General features: G+C 37.6%; 3 protein-coding genes across 4 annotated transcripts in view; 2 read left to right on the top strand and 1 right to left on the bottom strand.

Moving 5' to 3' along the window:
• The window catches only part of LOC134813359 (ras-related protein Rab-23-like), a 31,672-nt gene extending 15,507 nt beyond the window's left edge, over positions 1–16,165 (bottom strand). The window contains exon 1 of the mRNA XM_063821065.1: positions 16,146–16,165. The gene's annotated coding sequence lies outside the window, so the exon portion shown is untranslated. The remainder of the gene's footprint in view (positions 1–16,145) is intronic.
• LOC134813343 (calmodulin-binding transcription activator 2-like) lies at positions 1,396–18,909 on the top strand. 2 transcript variants are annotated; one of them, XM_063821046.1, is made up of 15 exons: positions 1,396–1,472; positions 1,678–1,712; positions 2,912–3,019; positions 5,325–5,420; positions 6,180–6,251; positions 12,642–12,750; positions 13,382–13,563; positions 13,702–14,061; positions 14,628–14,732; positions 15,066–15,180; positions 15,283–15,614; positions 15,872–15,962; positions 16,219–16,418; positions 16,627–17,093; positions 17,255–18,909. In XM_063821046.1, exons 1-15 carry the CDS (start codon positions 1,454–1,456, stop codon positions 17,439–17,441), a joined length of 2,478 nt encoding a protein of 825 aa, XP_063677116.1. In that variant the 5' UTR covers positions 1,396–1,453; the 3' UTR covers positions 17,442–18,909. The 2 variants fall into 2 exon arrangements, with proteins under 2 accessions (XP_063677116.1, XP_063677125.1); XM_063821055.1 differs by lacking the exon at positions 1,678–1,712 and having other exon boundaries at positions 1,398–1,472; positions 17,255–18,907.
• A 95-nt stretch (positions 18,910–19,004) lies between these two features.
• On the top strand, positions 19,005–22,863 carry LOC134821301 (tubulin polymerization-promoting protein family member 2-like). The gene is made up of 4 exons (XM_063832028.1): positions 19,005–19,165; positions 21,198–21,351; positions 21,625–21,679; positions 21,873–22,863. Exons 1-4 carry the CDS (start codon positions 19,005–19,007, stop codon positions 22,001–22,003), a joined length of 501 nt encoding a protein of 166 aa, XP_063688098.1. The 3' UTR covers positions 22,004–22,863.
• The last annotated feature ends 561 nt before the right edge of the window (positions 22,864–23,424 follow it).

Below are 23,424 nucleotides of genomic sequence, written 5' to 3'. Positions count from 1 at the left end.
TTCATTTAGGATACAATTCTTTTTAAAACACTCTAGATTTTAAATCTTAAAATTTCTCGGAAAGAAAGACTTTATGAAGTTCCTTAACTTTCCCGGCAAATTCTGAATTTTGCCGGGAAAATTTAAGAATTTGGCCGCCAAATTTTTTGGAGGCCTAAATTAAAAATCAGCTTCCTACAATAAAGTGGAAATGCGATTTAGAGTCGACTCCGAAAATTTCATACAAAAATTTTAAAAACTGATTGAGTTATTTCAAAATAAATGAAATCAATTCTGCGAATATTGCGAACGAAGATACGGGCAGTTTTGTTCATTTTTTGGGGTATTTACGCCTTAGTATCCACATTTAAACAGACTATGCAGTTTGGTCCTAGTTTGTTGGTCAACTGCTATCTCGAAATCAAGTTTCACAAAAAAATACCCATTGGCCCCCCCCCCCCCCCCCCCCCCCCCCCCCCCCCCTTTTAATATTGCACAATATTCATACTTGATCTACTAATATTAAAAATATCTTAACTGTATTCTACTAAACCACTGAAGATTTCTATGAGATCTCTGCGAATTCTCCTTTCACCAATGTAGTTAAATTCCGAATTTCCAAGCTGCATGCTGTATACCAATACCCTTTCAACCTTTAACCCTTTCAACCCTTTAAACCTTTCAACTCAAGGATGATTTGCCAACTACCATGAGTAGCAGGTTCCACAACTGTACATAATATTCAAAGTGTGGTCTTATCAAAGATTTGTAAATTTCTAACATAACTGTTTTATCTCTAACAATAGAATTCCTGACTAATGACGCTCCAAAAATCTGTGCACATGTCTACTTACGCCCTATTATTATTGTTAATGTACAGCTGCAAAATTGTTACCTAATCTGTAAGTGGGCAGTCAATATTTGGTGCAATATTTTGTGCAATTTCTTAGTTGTTGTACAGTAAACCATGACAATCCTGAATGTAATGTACGGTGGGTAGTCAGACACAAAGACAACTCTAAATTATAATAGAGATTAAATAATAATAATGAAAGATATACTATAGATACTACAGATAGTAGTATCTTATTCGAGTGTAAGCCGCTACCTTTGAGAGATTACCAGACTAAAGCCATGAGGATTATTGTTGTTATCTTCATGTGGTTAATGTAACACTTGCATCAAGCTTGATAATGGATAATTAAATGTAAAATCAATGTAGTCGTTATTTTAGTGGGATGTCACAAAGCTGACGTGCTTGACACCCATGGTAAACGATGTCAGCGAGTAAAAAATAAGAAAAGATTACGTAAATCTTTTTATTTAATTTCGTCTTTTATTTGTAGTACTATACATGTTGTTTCAAAAGTGTAGAATAATGTACAATAAAGAAAATTGTAACCTTAACTATCTTCCAGATGGAAAATGTTGAACAACTACCAGAATGAAAGCATAAAACATATTTTCTCTTTCAATGGTGGGAATTGAGAAAAGTAAGTATAAATAAGATTATTCATTTAAATCCGTAAATTGGGTTAAATAATCCTCTTCTCGTCCAAGAGTTTCTCCTCGATTTTGCATGATTTTAGGGATCCTGTCTAAATAATCTTCAATTTCTTTTGTGTCACTTCTTAATTTCAACGGTCTCTAACTCTTGATTTCTGGGATTCAATTCAGTCAAATGATTTCATCTTGCAGTTCCAGAATGCAAGTACCGTTGGAATACTAACGAGGTCAGTTGATTTCAAGTTAGATTTGTATTCTCCTGAAACGTTAGATTTGTATTCTCCTGAAATGTTAGATTTGTATTCTCTTGAAACGTTAAATTTAATTTGTTTTCTACCTACTTAATTGTGTATCTTCTATCCTAATTCTATCTTATCTTGATTATCTTGATTGTAATTATAAAGATTGGTTCTATGAACTATAAGAAGTTGGATCAGGTAATTTTAAATTAAGCAACTGTAAACTCTTTAATTCGTTTCGAAGCATATCACACCAAGCCTAGCTGAAGAATTATAGTCAGCCTATTTATATATTCCTCATTTTCAGCATCACCTCAACACTTAAGGCCACAGGAGGGGGGGGGGGGCGGGGGGCGGGGGGGGGGGGGGGGGGGGTCCGAGGTCATTTCTGAGATTTTGAGATATGTTGTAGAGCTCGATCTAAATTTTCAAATGCTTTTGTCCTCAACGAAAAAAAAGTTTCCCATCTGTAGATATCGCGTGTCAAAGTTTTAGGTTTACCTGTAATTCTATTGTAAATGAAAACTTAAGGTTTTGGCAGAAATCTATCATCTTTTACAGTTTACATCATGGGCCTTGTAACTTGGCAAAAGTGTTTTTCAAGGTCTTGTCCAACGGAAATATGAGGCGGTTTTTGATATTTTGCCCCTAAGCTGAGATATGAGGTTAACAATAAGTATGCGTCACGATATTTTCGACAATTTTCGACAGTCAACCTCATAAAAAGAGTTAGAAGCAAAATTTTAAAAATCGCCCCATACTTCCTAACTGTGACTATCTTAGGAACATGTGTTCCAAATTTGAGCTGAAACGGATGAAAGCTCTAGGAGAAGATAGATTTTAAAGGTGTTTTCAGGAGAGCCAAAAGACTGATTTTTAAGAAAATATGTTAACGTCAAAATAAAGGGCATATAATAGTTTTGTTGACGTTGGACGGCCAATTGGTACCCATGAATAAGTTTAACTTATGATGAGAGCAACAAAATGTTAAGAACTGGTTATTTGTGATGTTAACTAATAAAATAGGCAATGTTAACCTCAATTTTACGACAAACTAGGCGCTCTGGGGGGCTAGGGGAGGTACGCGAGCGTCAGGTAGTACGTGGTCTGCCAACTGGGGGGAAAAATTTGTTTGGTCTTGGACCCCCCCTGTGGCCTTGAATGTTAATAAACTATCTCATTATCAGGAGATATTGCAATACTTGAACTACGCTTGCCTGAACTTTCACGTGTTAAAGAAGAAACACATAGTACGTGCCAAGAATGGAGCTATGCTACTGTTCGACAGAACCAAGGTAACCTCATCTTAGATACATCATACTTTAAATAATTATACTTTTATAACATAAGTAATATCATAAACTTTCAAATCGAGAAATTGAATCTGAAAATGGCAACGATATATTTTATGAAGTTTGTAACAGGACACGGAGCCTCTAAATTTAAGTGTTATATTAGCGGAGCAGGTGATTCAACCAAATCATAAACCTTTAAAGGCATAATTAATGGTATTTTATGTGCACAAAACTGTAGAGCTGCGTCACATTCTTGAATATTCCACAGAAATTTTCCTGACCGGAATGTTACTCTAGGGACCTTTAAGGGGTATTTAAGGTTACCAAGAACATGTCGTGAGGCGAATATATTATGTTTTTACAAACCAAAAAATTGGATTGTGTAGTTGCCCCTCTTCTCATACTCTTTCCTATTGATAAGTTGATTAGTTGTGACATAACATTAATTAATACCATAAACTATCACCGAAAGGACACCGTAAGTAACGTAACCGCTCACTCCCATTTTGCTATTCATTTTATACTGTGCACTAATAATTAGAACAGCATTATTATATTCATAGCGGTGTCAGAAATACTTCTTTCTCATTTCCCAGCCTCATTTTGGCAATGAACTCGAGTTCTAATTTTATTTTATCAAAAAGAAAAGTTGCGATAAGGCTCACTTCGTCTAAGCTCCAAACTATTTCACATCAAATTAAAATACCTCAAGACCACTTGGCATGGAAAATAGTATAAATCTGTCTGAATGTGCATTGTGCTAGGATGCAGTATATAAATACCTAACTACGATATTTGTCCTGAAGAAATGATAATTATACAGCTGATGATAATAGTGCTTAAATATCAAGTTAGCCATACCATGATACCCTTGCTAAAATGTTTAAAATTTTGTTTTCGTCGTCATGTAATTAGGTTATTTGACTTAGGATCGTTGCATACGTTAAATATTTTGATCGCTAAATATGTCAAGGTAAACAGCTCTCCTTCGTCAAATACTAAAATACAATTTCATAACAGAGCTGTCTAGCTATTCGAATGGAATTTCCTTTCGATTCTAGAATAATTGTATTGTGACGTAACACATACAACTCTATTATTACTTATTAGTGTACGGCATATAGAGTGTAATTAAGGTGCAGATCTTTGACGAAAATGTCGTGTAATTACATGGAACTTATAAAAAGATTCTTTATCAACTATCAAGGCTTTCAGCTAATCTACTGGGGGGTGATGCAACGTCAATTAATGTCAGTATTTCATAAAAACCCCAAACTGACATTGACATTAATTGACATTAATTGACATTAATTGACATTAATTGACATTAATTGACATTAATTGACATTAATTGACATTAATTAGAATTAGAATTAGAATTAGAATCAAATTTACACAGTAATACAATAAGAATAAAAAATAATTTAAGAAGCTTCAATCTGCTGTGCAGGACATTCAAGTCAGTCGAAAACTGTTAGCAGAACACCCTTCTAGGGACATAAGGATATAGTTTGTAAAACATTAATTTGACATTAATTTGTCTTGAAATTTGAGATTATCATTATTCGATAAATATTCCAGATATTCACGTCTATGTAAGTTAGACCGGTTCAAAAAAACAAAATGTCCTTGAATAATTATGAGTATGTTCTTATCTGTTGATCCTGAGGTTCAAAGACCACAAAAAAAAATTTCAGCTTCCAACTCTTCCATCTTCGGTCCCCACCGGCCACGCCCATATTTTATTGGTTTCTTATACAGGTAAAATATCTAGAATCGGCTTTTTTAGTATGAAGGAGTAATGTTAGCTGTTTAAGATTCGTTATTCAAATATAAATGTCATGAAGGCATTTCGTTTAATGTGGGTTTTAAGTTCTGATGATGTTGAGAACCACGCCCTTGGATGGCCACGCCCATTTAAGAAAATTAAATTTAGGAAAACCGTATTATATTAGTTTTATTGTTTAATGATCTGAATTTTTTTCACATTTCACATTTCCATATGTGATAGTAGTGAATAAATTGATGATATAAACGTTCTAAAGTGCTAAAAATATGGTAGAACTACATAATCTCTGGTCGAAAAATATCGTGTCAATTAATGTCAGTATTCCAAAATTTTGCAAAACTGACATTGACATTAATTGACATTAATTGACATTAATTGACATTAATTGACATTAATTGACATTTATTGACGTTGCATCACCCCCATCTACTGGTCTTAATCATGAACTATAGTTTCTAGTCTATACATTGAATCATCCCTTGATTTTGTATCCTACTAATTTGAAATTTATCTTAGGTGCGTTACAAGACAGATGGATATGAGTGGAAGAAAAGAAAAGACGGTAAAAATGTTAGAGAGGATCACATGAAACTAAAGGTTAACGGAGTCGAGGTAACAACACTTCGGTACTTTATTTCCTAATAAATAGTTTGACATAGCTCTAACACTGAGCTAATAGATGGCAACATTTAGTACAAGTTTGTTTTAACATGCAGCTGACAGCGATCCTGGAATTTGAACGGTTGCTGCAAGCTGATTAGTAGTCACGTGCATTTCAAAATGTACACTAAACTTGCGTCTAGTACCACCTCCCTACTGTTTCGTGGAACTTTACTCTTCTCTGCTCTTTAAATTAGCCAGCCATGAAAATATAGACAGAGTTTAAGGCTTGTTATGTCATTATCACAGCTTGTGCACTAACTTTATCGCACTAAGAAACCTGACAATATCTGTTTTGACTGCTGCAGTCTATTCACTGAGACTGTCGTCCTACTCTCTGTCATATCGTATTTCTTGATGTTGAGTTTGATTCAAAAATTTAAGTTATCGTATTAAGCCAATGATAGATTTTTTCGCATGATCATTTTTACTGTAGCTTCTTTAAGGTGCAACGTATAATAGATATTGCCTATGATACCACCATCGCGCGGCCCTTCTATTGCTAGTTTTAGAGCTCAATTATTACTTAAAGTACTCTGGTGCCAAAACTTAGTGCAACGGAATTGATCGCTCGAAGTGCGCGCGTTTGTCATAAACATGTGTACAATACATTTGGCAAATTAAGCTCGGAGCTGTATTAGTAATTTTCATAATTAGAAGTGCTATTGTATGCAACACTAGCACAATTTACACTAGTACTTCTACTTACAGTGTCTCTACGGGGCGTATGTACACAATGAAGCAGTGCCCAACTTTCATCGCCGTTGCTACTGGAAATTAAAGGTACGTATGGCAAAATAGGGACTTTACAATTTACTTATCGTTCAATGTCTTCAAAATGAGTATTCAATCTTTAATTTGAGTACTTATTTGTATAATTTTTATCTCAAAATAATACAGAATTCTGAACCATCAAACTCAAAACCCAACACATAATTACGTGGTGTAAAATCATAATAACTGTAAATATAATCACTATAAAATATTTAACCACGTAGTAAGCTGGTTAAGCTCAAATTTCTTCATTCACACCAATATGGTAATTACTTATGTTATCTGAAATGTAACTGCAGATTACTAGCTAAAGTTTACAGCTCCATCTCATTGGCAAACATTTACACACGGTACTTTAAAAAAACTAATCAAATACCATAGGTCTCAACATTACATACGGCAACGGTCTCATCGCAAAACGTGTTCTGTTCTGATTCCCATTCGTTCCCCTTTTTGGTTCGTGCTTTAAGATAGACCACCAGGACGATCCAAGATGAAATGTTTAAAATGCATATAATAATGAAAACAGGAGAGTTCTGTAAAATGACCGCGGCTAGTAGTATTTCCACAATGTGTAATATAAAAGTAGGAGCTAGGTCAAATTCAGCCTTCTCGTGCCACTCGTGGTATATTGCATCTAGCATGTCTATCGGATGTCTCACAGAGACGATCAAGGTTTCGGAAACAGAGAAGGCCAGGAGCCTCAATAGGAGACTGGTAGCCTGAACCCATGTTGTGGATCGTCTGAGAGCGAGCAAGATAGGCCTCTGAAGAGCACTTTTCTGTTTCTCTTCATCTAAGGCTGGATCGTGGTATTTGTGGGAGGTAAGAAGGTTTAGTAGGAAGGATATGGAAGTGTGCACACCGACAAAGAAGAGGGCAAAAGTACCACTTACAAAATAGATCAAGTTCACTAGTATCAGACGGCAGAGTATCGCAACGAAGTGATGTACTGTTAGAATGAGGAACTGCCGGTCGTTGGAACTGCTACTATTTGTTTCGTATGTAGCTAAACTATCTCCAGTGCTGTAGGCACTCCAAATCATTGATAGCAACACTATTGCGAGTTCTATCTTCAAGGTTATTGGTGAGTTAGAGATGACGGAGAAGAAATGAAATATGTCACGTGCATCTGTGATTTCATGGATTGTTTCATTTGCATCCTGTTTGTTTGGCAACAAGTCGCCGAATGTCTCCGTTGCGAGAATGACTTTTGCGATCACTAACGAATGCAAAATCATACTGACAATACCACAAAGTTTCAAGTAAAGCTTGAGTGTGGACAAGTTTTTAATCTTTCTTTCAAGAACCCGAATAAGTTGTGGCTTGTGGTTCAAAATCTCTTTCACGTCCAAAATCAGTCGCATCTGCAGGAAAGTTAAAACGTTATTATAAGAAAAGCTGTTTGAGAAAGGTATAAGATAATACCGTATTCTGTTCCTTAAAATTGTAGATCCATCATCAGGCTGCTCCCCCTCCCATATAACAGTATCCGAAGTAAACGTATCTCTATTGTGTCGCACACGAGCCTCAAACGACAGATAGTTAGTGTAGATCATAGAAAGAAATGACAGCAGGAATATCATCAAATTGAGTAGAAAATCTTCCAAATCAAATTGTTTGGAACGTACATCATGGCTCAGATAGAGCAAACCGAAGAATATCATGTACCACTGCTGAATACAGTCTCCGTAGTGTGAAACTTGGAAAAGTCTCATAAGGTATTCCTTCTTGGACGTCATGGTATAGCATTTGTGTTCCCGCTCCTCCAAGTACCGTTTGTAAAACTCTTTTATCTCCAAAGCGTCCAGCTTCAAAATCAAGATTCTTGTTGTTTTGTCGAATGCTTTCGAACAATCTTCTGGATAGTTGCATCCCCATGCGCTGAGGATTCTGGCTGTACCTGCTACCACATCGTCAAACTCTCCATTTTTAAACGATTGCCCGGACTCCTTTATGAATTTAAGGCCACCCAATAATGCTAAACAAATCTGTTTGTCGATGAAAAGAGGGTAGAAATAAGGGGGTCCGCTAACTAGGGAACTGAGCATCTTTACAACTGATAGGTAGCACACTTTGTTCCGATCTGAAATCCTGTGGACGTGCAACGAGTTTCTAATTATATCTGTAAGTTGAAGACCATTGCTGCTTGAAACTTGTAAAATAATGCTAATCGCCTTATTTCTCCATCTAGAACTGGTTATATTTTTGTCTCGATTGCGGCAGATTTCATGAACTATGTCGAAGAAGATGCCCACGGCGTGGCTTCCAAACGGCACTTTTAGAAATATCTGTGAAAGTTTCCCCCACAAATCTTGGCAGTGGACCAAAGCCTCACATTGTGCCCTGGGACACTTGATAGAGTTGAGCACAACTTTAGTGTGGGCAAAGAGTTTTTCCATGGCCAGGTTGTGTTGACTTGGTTCAAAGTTGGCACATTTTTCTAAAAATGTAACTATGGCCCCAGCCTCTTGTTTGAAATCTTCGATGGAGTGTATAACGTTTTGGGAGTCAACGTCTTTGAGATAATCATTAGACAGGTACACAGACTGATGTAAGTTGGCCACGTTTATCTTGAAGTAGTTGGAGGTGTACCACATGGTCAGATAGGCCATTGCATGATGGTTGTGTTTTATCGCAAACTCCAATAGTCTAGGTATAAGCGGCTTCATTTGAGCGTCCATCTCACCAACACCAGTATTTTCGTCAGTACCCGAAAAGCTTGAGAGATATTTTGGTATTCTGATCAACAGGGTGAACGTTAACCGTGTCATCTCAGTCACGGCATTTTTGTCCAATATCTCAGACGAAATATTTAAGATACATTCTAATGCTGGTTGCCTGACCTCACGAATTATTTTCTGCAATATCATTCGTGTTAGTCGCCCCAAGTTTTGTTCATCAAAACTGGTGCACACTTTTACACATTTAAGCAACCTTTTCTTCAGCTCTTTCACATATTCGTCTTTATTGTTGTTAAATAGCCAGGATATTCTCATCCAATCTGAGCTCAAGTCTTCTGATCTTGTATCCAGGGAGAAGGATGATCTGCCTTCTGAAGAAGGTACAGAATAGGAAAATAGTAGTCTATCATAGCTTTCTAGAGGACACTCTATCAGATTTGCTGATATTTCTTTGATTAAAGTTATCATACAATTGATCAGCTCATCTGAAATCTGTTCATCGGTAAGATGCCGGCTATTAAAATCATGGGAATACTCCTGAACTTCTGGTATCCGGAGAAGCACGTTGCTAAATATCTTTGAACACTGTTCAACAAGTAGTATTGATCTGACTTTAGCGAGTACCGTGGTTGTACTGTAAATTATCTGATTTCGCCACTTCTGAAGATAACGGGCCCAATTTGCAACTATTTCGTTGCCCATTTCTTGGCTTCTAGGGACGTAAGTAACGATCTGGAGGATGTCAAACGACAAAATAAGAATATGCAAATCCTCCTTTTGTATGGAACTCTGTGAGCGTGACGAAGAATTGATGAGATCCAACAGATCATCAATCATAAACGTACCATCCCCGGCTGAAGTCTTTTTGATGACAGTACTGAAATCATCTGCGTCTCCCAAAGACATCCTTACTCTGCGGACTATTTTCTTGATGTAAACCAGAAGTTCTATAACAATATCCTTGTCTTCCGGCGAGTCAAGCCACATCTTTTTAACACAAATAAAAGTCTGTTTTAACACAGCGGAAATGGTTGTTGAGTTGAGTCTGTAAATGGACCGGTTTATGAGTTGCACCTGATCGTCGTGTAAATACCTGTCGTACGTAACTGTGTCTCTATAGAGCCGCAGCACAAAACACAACTCCGAGATAAATCCGATGACGTGGATAGAGTCCTTGTTTGAGATAGTACCTTCTAGTTCATTCTGAAGATCGGAGATCCAGCCTTCGTGCTTTTCCATCAGTTCTAAGGTGTTCTTGTTGTTCAACCTCATCTTCATAGCATTCAAAACTGTTAAATTGCGAACTATGTCCAATGTGGATCGGATGTAAAGTCGTTTTTTCTGATGGTCGACTAAAGTGTGAATGATTGAGTTGCCATAACGCTGAACAAGATACTTAAATAGCCTATCTGGACTGCTGAGAAACCAGACAGTACAATCCAGGACATCAACCAATACTGATTTGTCTGTTAGCGTCCTCAGCAGGGAGAGATGCACAGATACTCTATTATCAAGTAGTCTGTATTCACTGTCCCCTATACTGAGTACTGTGTCATCGAATACTATTTCCCTCTGACTTTCTTCCGTGAGGATGTCGTAGTAATCATTAAAGACTCGCTTATCAACGAAATCAGTTAAACTATTGTTAATTACCAGCTCTTGAGAAGGGGTCGATATCAAGTATCGCTGACGTTCAACAGGAAGACAGCTAAATAGGTCTCTGTCAGTGACAACCACCCAAAATGAAACATCCTCCGGTCTCACTGTTATGTTCGCTTTCTGATCCTTCAGTACTGTCTCCAAATAGTCCCTCGTATTCGTACACATTGACTATTATATAAACATTGGTGTTATTATTAAGTAGCAAGTTGTAGTATACCCAAGCTGACTAAAAACTAAAACTCCTATAAAGTTTGATGAATCTGTGCCACCAGGTTTAAAGTTAATAAATCCCCCACCTTCTGAAGACGATTTACACAAGTAATTTGAAAGCTCCTGCTAATAAAATCCTTTCGTATCACTTATATGTTTTAAATATCCCCTCCAGGCCTCCACCTTCTATTTAATTCTACTATTCAAATCAGAATCAGAGTGTTTGCATCTTGAGAAGAGTAGGGATATTTAGAAAGTAGAATAATCAAGACAAGTTGAAATCCTAAAAGATTACTAATAGTAGGAACTAAAATATAATACTAAAATAGGAAAGTCATCTTGAAAGATTAAAGTGTGATGCGAATTAAAGACAAAGAATTGTACACAAAATGTACATACAAAGTGAACGCTCACAAAGACAAATGGCTAAGCGAGAGAAACGTTATACCGGTAAATATAATGTTTATAACTTAGGCATAATCAAATTGAAATATCGAGTAAAGCGAAATTAGGCGCATGGAAGTGCTACAAGGAAAGAAGGGATAAGATTACGTTCGCATCACGAGTTCCCACCTTCATTATGACGTCATCGTTTAAATACTGCATATCAATACTATTTTTAGATTCTTGCAGGGGACCGGTTTTCAGACAGAAACAAACAAACTGCACCTGTACAGTATTCTATTTGGTAGTGTGTACTTAGTACTGTAGTAGTTGCATGATGTCTCTTGAACTTACTGTTTCACTAGAAGTATTCATATACCTTATCAGTTATCTGAGCCCTGATCCCTCAACATGCATAACATGTTTCCCTGTTTCCTCCTCCCTGTTTCCTCCTCCCTGTTTCCTCCTCCCTGATTCCTCCTCCCTGTTTCCTCCTCCCTGTTTCCTCTTCCCTGTTTCCTCCTCCCTGTTTCCTCCTCCCTGATTCCTCCTCCCTGTTTCCTCCTCCCTGTTTCCTCCTCCCTGTTTCCTCCTCCCTGTTTCATCCTCCCTGTTTCCTCCCCCTGTTTCCTCCTCCCTATTTTCTCCTCCCTGTTTCCTCCTCCCTGTTTCCTCCTCCCTGTTTCCTCATAACATGAACTAATGAAAACTCTGCTCCTTCTGTCACAAATAAGAAGTGAAGAGTTCAATTGTTAACACAAAACAAGTTCAATTTAACCACTATCTCACTATCTATTTAACTGCAAGAGGGGTATCGATTATACCGTAGTCGAAACTTGAAAATTAACCATGTATTCAGACCACTACAATGTGCTATGACTTAATGCGTGTCTTGACACATCGGGCGAAACCGTGCGTAGAGCCATGTAACTCGATATACACTTTATGCAATATTATATTATGTTTATGCAATATGCAACGTCGAACATATAGTACCAAGACACAAGAATACAAAGCCCTGACCCGGGGGATGTGATCATCATGAACAGTTAACAAGCATACGAGGAAACGTTTACTTTTGCTTTTTAGTGCTGATTTAGATTCATGCTTGTTGGAGTAGTTGGCGTGTATCCTGTAATACTTCAATAGAAAATATGTGACATCAGCTGCAGACCTGACCATTTGATCTGAACATTACCATTGAGCAGGCTTAGTAGTAGTATCATCCAAATTAGCGGACTTAACAGTTAACAACCTCTTTAATAGTGAATTGGGCTCATCACGACCGATACACAAGTATCCAAAATCTGCAGCAACAAATTGGTTGTTTAAGAAGTTACAATTAGTTGTTAATGTTGGGAGAGGTTGCCGAGTAAGGCTTCAGGTGCTCTCAGACATATTATTATCTAACTCATCTAAATTGTCCTCTTAACTGTACTAACACTATGTTCCCCTGCAGACTCCTAAAGTGGTACTAGTACACTATCTGTACGTAGCAGAGGAGGTGCAGACTGGACCGCCACCTATCTCACAGCTTCATAACGCTATCTCCCAACTTCAGAACATATGTTAGTCCTTGTTAACATTTAGTCCATGTTAATATTTAACATATGTCAGTCCATTTTAACATTTAGTCCATGTTAATATTTAACATTTGTTAGTCCATGTTAACATATGTTAGTCCATGTTAACACATGTTAGTCCATGTTAACATATGTTAGTCCATGTTAACATATGTTAGTGTTTACATATGTTAGTCCATGTTAACATTTAACATATGTTAGTCCTTGTTAACATTTAGTCCATGTTAATATTTAACATATTATGTTAGTCCATGTTAACATTTAAAATATGTTAGTCCATGTTAACATTTAAAATATGTCAGTCCATTTTAACATTTAGTCCATGTTAATATTTAACATTTGTTAGTCCATGTTAACATATGTAAGTCCATGTTAACATATGTTAGTGTTTACATATGTTAGTCCATGTTAACATTTAACATATGTTAGTCCATGTTAACATTTAAAATATGTTAGTCCATGTTAACATTTAACATATATGTTAGTCCATGCTAACATTTAACATATAATGTTAGACCATGTTAACATTCAACCTCTTTGCTTGTTCCACTTTGATATTTTATACACTGCGTGTTTCTTGCAATAGCGTGTAAATGTGTAACATTGTCCCCTTCAGTTAACGTACCAGAGGATGAGCTGTTGAGATCAGTGACTTCCTCCCAAAACGGCTCACCGCCCACATCTGAGATACAAGAAAATCAGGATCAACCCTCTCCGGAGGTGGACTCAACTCGGGCTTCACAACTCCTTCTAATCTTGAGGAAACAGGGTCATCAGCTCAAACAGCTCATTTACCAGGTCTTTACTTTGTGAGCAGTTTCAATTCTCACTTTTTGCTTCACTTTATAATGATGGTATTAATCATTTTCAATTTAGGATTATCAATCTTGTCTAGAAGATGATTAAGACTAAGTGATTATTAATTGATTAATTCAGGACAGTAAAAATGGTAATTTGGTGGAGGATAAAGATACGCAGACAGATAAATGTATACAAAGTACCAGCGTACATCACTCCTGCTGTGAAGGAAATGGTGCATGCGCGACTCAAAACGGCACGTCTAACAGCACGTGCACGATGCACGACAGCGTGATGCACAGTAACAGCTCCTTGAGTCCGGTACCCTCTACAAGCAAAGAGAGCGAGCGGATGGACACGGAAAGTGTCCACAACAATCAGGAGGAGGACCTGGAACAAAACTCTTTACTGGTCAGCAAACACAACCCTCTCCTCAGCAACTCTAGCAGTGATGATCTCAACCCTTTCCTTGATCCTATCCTTCCTTCTCTTAGCAATGTATGTGCTTCGAATTTTGAGCCTTTTTTGATTTTATAACATTTTTAGTGGCTAGGTGGCCGAGTGGTTAGCATTCCCAACTTTCAATCCGAGCGTAGGCGGTTCGAATACCGGCTTAGTCTAGGGAGTAAGCTAAGGATTCCGTTGGATCTATTCAACGTTAAAAATATGTGTAACTCTCCTCGGTTGACTCAGCCGAATGATCGGGCAACTCTGATTGAGGGTAAATGAGTAGCTGCCCATTGCAGAGAAGCCTCGGGGGAGTAACACTTCCTCAACCGTCGCTAACCTAATTGTTCTTCCGGTTCCTATAATTGGCGGTTACATAACCATGCATAGCCATAAGGCTGTTGGATAAACCGTTGTAAAATAAGTACCTCGACTGTTATTCATTATGTGACCCCCATCCCCCCCCCCCCCCCCCCCCCCCCCCCGTGACTTGGTGAGTTATATTTTGTGATTATTATTTCTACTTTTGTACGGGCGTTTGTTGTGTGTTGTTTGTTGTGTGTTGTTGTTTATATATTCGTAGCGATTGTCGATGAATGATATCATTGTTTTGTCAGGGCCATGATGACGCCGGCTCCAGTTCTTACAATAAGAACGAATGTGACATGTTCTTTAACAACCCAGATTTACTGAAGTACGATCTGGCGTCCCTCAAGGACAAGGTTTGGGTCCTTTTTTATTAATTACTAAGTTGATAAACCGAATAATTTAAAAAAGACAAAGTATCGTAAACAACAGGCAATTACAGACATTGCAGACCACTCTGTACTGAGATGAGAGATGTATAGTATCCATCACAGGAACACAGGGGTTATCATCACCCGATTTACATTTAATTTGGAAATTCTGATTCAAGTTATGAGAGCTGTGGACATTGAAGTCATCAGTGAACCTGCTCCGTTTGACCGTTTCGCCTTACTGTTGTAGCATATATTACAATTGAACTAAATTCTACAATCTTCCTCCTCCTTCCTCCTTGATGAATTGCATTGCAGGATTCGAAATTGTTTGAACTGTTTGAAGAAGCTGATATGGCATCCAATCATGAGTCGTTTGGTTGCCCAGATATTCCGTTTCAACACGATCCCACTGCATCTCTGCACACTACTGGTGAGGTGCTACATAGTTTTGTTAATTAAGATAATATTCAATAAAAACCACACATCTGATACATGAAGCACCTCTCCAAATTAATATCCACCGTTATTTCAGTGGTTGATGTAAGGGAGCAGGAGAACGTTCCAGTTGGACAAAAGAGGAAGTACAGCAGTAACACTGAGAACAATACCATGGAGCTAGACGCGTCGGTTTCTCCTCATATCACCACCATATCACCCAACATCACCACCATATCACCTTGCACCACCACTGTCGCTCAGAGCATCACCACTGTCGCTCAGAGCTCTCCCTCAGAGAATGGTTACTCGTACACCAGGGAGCCTGTGTCATCAGCGGAGGCGAGCCCTGTCCTTCCTACTTCGGAGTACCGTATCTCAATCACAACCATCAGCCCGGAGTGGGCCTTCCTCGCTGGGGGAGAGAAGGTTAGTTCATCGTCTCTATGTCATCTGATGACTAACTAGTTGACTAATGTACCTGTGAGTCTGTCACTGATTTCCAAAGTAGACTCGCAATTTTAATTATGAACATGGCATATTGAGATGAACTTAATTAATTGAACTGCATTAATAACACAACTATCTTCCTTCCTTACTTGGTTTAGATATTATTTTACTCAAGAATCTGTATTATTTATAAAGGCGCAATCTTCAGTAACAATTAACATCAAGCTCAACTTCAGGTAGTTTTGGTTGGGGATTGGGAACGGATACAGGGACCATGTTGTGTTGTTTTTGGTAACACAATGGTACCAGCTCAGCCCCTTCGAAATGGTAAGATACTTGAAAAGGATCTTTATCTTTTGGGCACAGAATTATCATCCTGTTTTGATACTAAAGTACTAATTCAATACTTATCGAGACTTCATATATGATACAAAGAAAACTCCATTTATGGACGTGAGGAGAGTTAGAACTCCTCCAACTACACTAAATCAATTCCTTCTGTAACTTCCTCAATAAATGTAATAGATTTGTTGTGTTGTAATTACAATAACCCTCAACATCACACTCCCCCTCTCTGTCCCAGGTGTGTTACAAGTCGTATGCCCCGCCTCACCCCACCCGGGTGTGGTTACTGTCCACATTGTAGGGCAGGGTGTAATCATCACAGACTCACAGACCAAGTTTACATACAGAGAACAACACAGTCCGAGTCAGTGGCTCAATGTTGTGGACTCTAACTTCAAGTATTCTCTTATCAACCGGCTGGAGGCGCTAGAATCACAGGTATTATTACACAGTTATAACTGACACAGCAGACTTCATTCCGACATTGAAGGCTCAGTCAATAGTTTTTTTGAACCCACAACTTCAAGCTGATAGTTTATTTTTTAGTTTAGTTTATTCTATTTTCGATAGAATTTTACGTTTCATTATTTACCTACTCTAGTTTCTCAGGTTATGAATTTGTTTCACGAATTATTTGTTTTTCCAGGTTCGAATGCTGTCCTCGACCCAATTCACCGGGGACCTACAAACCAGGATGTGCTCCATCTCCCAGACCATCCTAAAAAAACTCTCCAGAACAGATAAGCTACCCCGAGCTCCTCGAGGTCTGAGACTGGTCCACCTGGCAGCTGCTGTCGGCTACTCCCGTCTCCTCCTCCTTCTCCTGAAGTTCTCCTCGCTCCAGGAGTGTAACCCCTGCTCTTTAGACGACATGGGGAACAACGCTTTGGTGTGGGCCTGTGTGGGGGGCCACACCCCCACTATCTACATCCTGCTGAGATGCTGCCCCCGACTGAGGGGTACCAGGGACGGCTGGGGTCGTCCCATCAGGGAGGTCTATGAAACTAGTCTGGGTAACAAGAAGGGGGAGACTGCTGCTCGGACTATACAGCTGCACTACAGGACTTACAAACAGAAGAAACTAAACGACGCTGCTATTAGGATTCAAACCAGGTCTGTTTGCTGTACAAATAATAACAAATAAAAATATAAATACCAAAATAATAAGTTAATTCAAGCATCGTACAGGCATGGTATATTTCTGTTTATCTGTTTACTCTTGTCCCCCCCCCCCGCCCCCTCCAGCTCTCGTCTCACTCTTTTTTTACCCTCAGATTCAGAACATACAAACAGCAGTGTACATTTGAGCAGATGAGGCGAGCAGTGGTTATCATCCAGCAGTCCTACAGAGACCACATGAAAACCAAGGAGGTAGCAGCGAAGACGATACAGCGGTGCTGGAGACAGACTTCAAGACAGAGACGAGTCCTGGGTCTGGCGAGCAACACTGGTTTCTACTAATCTGTGGTGGTACAGGATGGGCACCTATCTGTGAAACTAGGCTTTTTTAAACATTCTCCTCACACCAATATGAAACATCACCTTAACATCACCTTAACATCACCTTAACTTGAAAAACAAATTCGATGGACTGGCTGTTTTTATTGAAAATTTAACCTTGTGCATATCTGTTTACCTTGTGTCAATAACATTCTCAGAAACTACCATATGTTTTATCAGAATTTGCGTGTTTTTGTCCTGAGCTGATACTCTAGCTTTTTACTGTGTCCTTTTCGTGCGTTCGTTAGTTTTAATTGATCCTGTGTCCTGCTGATGATGATTTGTACGTATAGACAATGCGACTTATTTGCTTTGTTTTTACCAAGTGGAATGTGGAATGTTGGCTTGTAACCTGCTACAATGAACACAGCAAATTACTCACATTTACCTTAAAGCTATTTAAACTGAACTACTGTGTGTTGTTTTGTGTGACGCTTGTTTTATATTCTAGATCAAACTGTTATCGTAGGGCCCTGTCTCTCTATTTAATGAGCCTGACTTGAACTTAATTACTCCAATTTGTTAGAATTAACCACTCTGAAAAAGTCGTCCTGTCTGATATCTCTCTCGAGTCGAATGCGAATTATCTCAGAACATTGTTATATGATACTTGTACACTTTTTAAGAAATTTGACCTTTAAAGGAAGTTTGGTAGCCTTTTAAAACGGTAATGAAATACCGAAATTGCAGTGAAAATTAACTTTATGTCATAACCTTAAAACTAGGTGTCCTGTTTTCCAGAAAGTTATTATCAGTGTCAACTGTTAATTTACTTTGCACAGTTTTTTGAACGTTTGATCGTCGTGTCTTCTTAATCTACGTTTGCAGTAATTTATGAATATTTATTAGTCGAATTTAGGATTTTAATATTAATTTATGAGCAGAATAATAATAATTAGTTGTCGTAGTAAAATTTAGCGAAATGATACTGTAAACATTTGAATTTAACATAGGAGAAGTTACATAGTGTCTGTAACATATTTATATTTTTTACAGATTATCAATTTATAAATTTTCATTATCTTTTTTGTCATTTCGAATTTTCACCAATAAATTATAATGCCTTTGTAGGCATGAATTTGCAATTTCATAGTGAATAGAGTTTCCGCCGATACTTGTTAATACATATTAAAGCTCGGCATAGGATTTTTGGTTTCATCTAATTCGATTAAAAAAGGTTAGCTATAAGAGCGTAAATCACTTTCATATAATAGTATTATGCACTAATAGTGTAAATATGATATAACTTATAAGTTATTCGTTACATGGTAAGGAATATGAGAATATTTTCATGGTGACCAAGCTATTGTGGCCAAATACATTTTAATTACGTGTGTGAATATATATTGAAAATTTAAATATATCCTATAATGCTATTGTGAATATCGTTTGCTGAGTTTCCAACGCTTTATTAAGCTGTTTATGCCAATTGTTTGTTTTAGTTGTCCATATTTAGAAAACAACATGTTTGGAAACATGTTATTCATAAAATTCATAGAAACTTTTAAGTCCGATCACCAAAAAATGGAGGAAACATTTGCGAACTTTTCAAAGTTTGGAGACACTAAGTCAACCGGAAAGGAATTAGATAACCAGAAATTCAGCAAGCTGTGTAAAGACTCCGGGATTATGGGAAAACTTGTCACTTCTACAGATGTCGACATCATCTTCTCCAAATATAAACCGTAAGAGAACTAATTTTTTATCGTGCTTGTCAATTTAGCTCATATAGTTTTACCGCACGGAGATTTTACATATAAACCTCGTACGAGTTAATGTTAACACAATAAAATATGACACTCGTTCATCTCAATTGGGGGGGGGGGGGGGGGGCCAATGGCATAAATGGAGAAAATGGAGAATTACTCATGGGTTTTTCCATTTTCTCCATAGAAATAGTCTCCATTTTATGCCATTTTATGCCATTTTATGCCATTTTATGCCATTGAAAACCTGAAAAATTTAGAATTTCGAGAAAAATTATTTAAAAAAAGATATTTTCGGCCAATAATGAACAGGGTATCTTGAAACATGGAGAAAAGTGGTTTTCAGAAAAACTTTGAAAAATGTTGACTTAGAAAATGTTCGGTCCGAGTCATTTTCGATACGTACCTCCCGTATCGAGAGCTCCCGATTCCGAGCTCGTGTTGCAATGGGGAGGCCTGCCTTCCGAGATCGCATTACCTCGAGTCCAAAATTGTGTAATTTCGAAAAACCGAAAAAATATTTTCGGGTAATAATGAAGAGGGTAGCATGAAACGTGGAGAAAAGCGGTTTTCAGAAAAACTGAAAAATTTTGACTTAGAAAATTACCCCTCGGCCTCGGTACACAATTTTGGACTCGAGGCCTCCCCTGGTAATGCGATCTCGGAAGGCAGGCCTCCCCTTTGCAACACGAGCTCGGAATCGGGAGCTTTCGTTGCGAGAGGTACGTATCGAGAATGACTCGGGCCGAAAATTTTCTAAGTCAAAATTTTTCAAAGTTTTTCTTAAAACCACTTTTCTCCACGTTTCATGCTACCCTCTTCATTATTAGCTGAAAATATTTTTTTGGCTTATAACGAACAAGGTAGCATGAAACGTGGAGAAAAGTGTTTTTCAGAAAAACTTTAAAAAATTTTGACTTAGAAAATTACCCCTCGGTACACAATTTTGGACTCGAGGCTTCCCCCTGGTAATACGATCTCGGAAGGCATGCCTCCCCTTTGCAACACAAGCTCGGAATCGGGAGCTCTCGATACGAGAGGTACGTTTCGAGAATGACTCGGGCCGAAAATTTTCTAAGTCAAAATTTTTCAAAGTTTTTCTAAAAACCACTTTTCTCCACGTTTCATGCTACCCTCTTCATTATTAGCCGAAAATATTTTTTTGGCTTATAACCAACAAGGTAGCATGAAACGTGGAGAAAAGTGTTTTTCAGAAAAACTTTGAAAAATTTTGACTTAGAAAATTACCCCTCGGTACACAATTTTGGACTCGAGGCTTCCCCCTGGTAATGCGATCTCGGAAGGCAGGCCTCCCCTTTGCAACACGAGCTCGGAATCGGGAGCTCTCGATGCGAGTGGTACGTATCGTGAATGACTCGGGCCGAAAATTTTCTAAGTCAAAATTTTTCAAAGTTTTTCTAAAAACCACTTTTCTCCACGTTTCATGCTACCCTCTTCATTATTAGCCGAAAATATTTTTTTGGTTTTTCGGGTCAACGAAGTCTGCACCTACCCCTCGATACACAAATTTGGACTCGAGGCTTCCCCCTGGTAATGCATCTCGGAAGGCAGGCCTCCCCTTTGCAGTGCGAGCTGGTTTAGACTTTCGAGGATGTAGGTCTCACTTCTCAGTGCCTATTACTCTCCCCTATTACTCACCCCTGCTGTAGCCTGTAGAAATAACTTTACACTAGGCTTGAGTAATTATGAGTTTGCCTGAAGTGTGCCTCTACTAACCTAGTATAAGCATCTAGTAGCCTATTATGAGCTTTTTATAAGCTTGTTACGCCCCTAGTAAGCGTAAATAAGCATGTTAGGATGTCCAATTTAGGTGTTAAATGTTGTTAAAGATGAAATTTCGAAGACAAAATTCATGGCATAAAATGGAGAAAATGGAGAATTACTCATGGGTTTTTCCATTTTCTCCATAGAAAAAGTCTCCATTTTATGCCATTGGCCCCCCCCCCTCTCAATTCCTTGCTGGTGGCGATCTAAAATATGTAAATATCAGGAAAGGAGGTAGAACGATAACCCTGAAAGAGTTTAACCTGATACTGGACGACCTGTGCGTAAAGAGGTTTCCTAAAAAGGAAACACTAGATGAGAAGAAGGAAGCTATCAGGACTCTTATCGCTGGAAAGGGACCAACAACTAAAGGAACAACGGTTAGTCTAATTTCTAGATTCTGTTTTGACAGATGCTAGTTTAGGATTAGTTTTATGTAATCTGTTCAAATAGTTAACAATGCAGAATGTAGATTGTAGATTAGCGCAAGTCATATTTCGAATCTATTATTTGATATTTCTATTGATACGCTAACATTTTCGAGAATTTTTAGGCACACAATTACAAGTAATTTTGCAAATTCATCGAATTTGTTTTGTTCACGGGCCACAATACAACCATGGCGTAAGTTTTAAATGATGTTTCTTTTGTAGAAGGTCAGCACGAAGGGAGTAACTGATCGTCTAACTGATACCAGCAGATATACAGGTTAGTTTTCTGTGTTCTGATTGGTTAGTTAGTTTTTGGCAAGATCATGCTAACTTCGACAAGTCTACTACAATTACAATCGTAAGATTATTTTTTGAGGAGTGTTTTTATTTTTACTTTGAAGATATAAAACCATTTTCAACATAATATGGTTAATACAAATACCACTACCAGTAAAACCGCCTACATCCAGGAAGCCACAAGGAAAGATTCGGAACGGACGGAAAAGGTAAAGGTCTGAAAGGAACTAGGGAGGACACCCTTGAATATGATGGCTACGTTGTAGGGTATAAAAACAAGGACACTTACGGTGAGGCTCACTAAGATAATTGACAATGGAATAAAATCTTGGAGAGGATTGGATCTTTTTAAGTTTATAACCTACCAAGACGCGCGCCGAGTTGGATTCGTCGACGGTCTTGAAACAATATTTGAAACAAATATTTTACGAGTATCACCCGTTAAATTGGATTTTGGTCGCTCTTTTAGTTTTGGTGCAAAATCTTCATTAATTCCGGAAACTTTGCACAGGCCTTCCTTATTAACTTATCGAAACACGTTCGGAGAACATTTTGCCATTTTTGTCTCGTTTGTTATGAAAAGTAAAGGGTTAAGGTAATATGTTTGTCAGTAACTTGTGTTATATAAACAAGCATATTAAGCTGATTCCGAAGTCTCTACAACTTTCAGACGCAAAAAGGCAGTTGTATCGTTGGGCCAATATGGGCGTGGTTATTCCCATGATAACTTGTTTGTCTCCGAGCGTGTTTCGATAAGTTAACCCATTAGAAAAGTTTTAAGAGAATCTGAAAATGTTCAGGCCAATTTGATGTGTTTAAATGACTGGACTAACAGAAAGGTACGGATATAGTTTTGTTAATATTAGCTTTGAGAAGAGTAGTTTTATTCTATTTCCAGCTTGTGAAAGTATGGCATAAAGTAAAGAGTTAAACATGAACTTTTAACATTTTATTTTTCGATTTAATTATTGTGTAGATATGCTTTCACTTACTTTTATAATTACTGCTTGATTAAATCTGTTCCGTCTCTCATAGTTATTATTTGACCCAAAATGCCTTTTAAAAGTTTAGATATAAAATTTCCAAGCCCAACATTTCTTATGCCAACACTTCTGTTAGACACAGCGAGCCACCATCCTTACCATTCAGTATCGTAGTGTCTGTAACATTTATATTTTCTGCAGATTATCAATTTATAAATTTTCATTAAATAATTTTTTGTCATTTCGAATTGTCACCAATAAATTATACAATTTACAATTTCATAGTGAATAGAATTTCTGTCGATACTTATTAATGTATAGCAACGTTCGGCATAGGATTTATTTGGTTTCATTTCTATTAAAAAAGATTTAACTTTAATAGGGCGTGAATCGCTTTCATATAATAGTATTATGCACTAACATTGATGAAATAGTATGCACTAATAGTATATATAGATATGTATAATAACTTACAAGTTATTCGTTACATCGTAAGGAATATGAAAATGTTTTCATGGTTACCAAGCTATTGTGGCCAAATATAGTTTAATTAAGGGTGTGAATTTTGAACAAAGAAACTCATGGAATTTACAAATAAAGTTTTGGTCCATTGAATATAATTAAAAATGGTTATTGTACTCGATATTGAATAGTAATTATGCTCCAGATTTGATCGCGTGCACGACGCTTTTATTAAGATTTTTAAGTACATAAGAATTTTAAAACTCAAACGCATATATGT

The sequence above is a fragment of the Bolinopsis microptera genome, chromosome 1 (assembly GCF_026151205.1).
Source record: "Bolinopsis microptera isolate Bmic1 chromosome 1, MBARI_Bmic_1.0, whole genome shotgun sequence".
Lineage (NCBI taxonomy): Eukaryota > Metazoa > Ctenophora > Tentaculata > Lobata > Bolinopsidae > Bolinopsis > Bolinopsis microptera.
Note: the sequence above shows the minus strand (reverse complement) of the source record. Positions and strands in the feature narration are given on the sequence as shown.

What these genes read in the sequence shown, in the direction of transcription:
- LOC134821301 (XM_063832028.1), top strand. Translation starts at nt 19,005, where the DNA reads ATGGAGGAAACATTTGCGAACTTTTCAAAGTTTGGAGACACTAAGTCA. An exon ending in ATCTTCTCCAAATATAAACC is followed by an intron (nt 19,166 to 21,197) that starts GTAAGAGAACTA and finishes TGTAAATATCAG; the next exon opens with GAAAGGAGGTAGAACGATAA. An exon ending in TGATACCAGCAGATATACAG is followed by an intron (nt 21,680 to 21,872) that starts GTTAGTTTTCTG and finishes GCCTACATCCAG; the next exon opens with GAAGCCACAAGGAAAGATTC.
- LOC134813343 (XM_063821046.1), top strand. An exon ending in TCAAACAGCTCATTTACCAG is followed by an intron (nt 13,564 to 13,701) that starts GTCTTTACTTTG and finishes TGATTAATTCAG; the next exon opens with GACAGTAAAAATGGTAATTT. An exon ending in TGGAGGCGCTAGAATCACAG is followed by an intron (nt 16,419 to 16,626) that starts GTATTATTACAC and finishes TTGTTTTTCCAG; the next exon opens with GTTCGAATGCTGTCCTCGAC.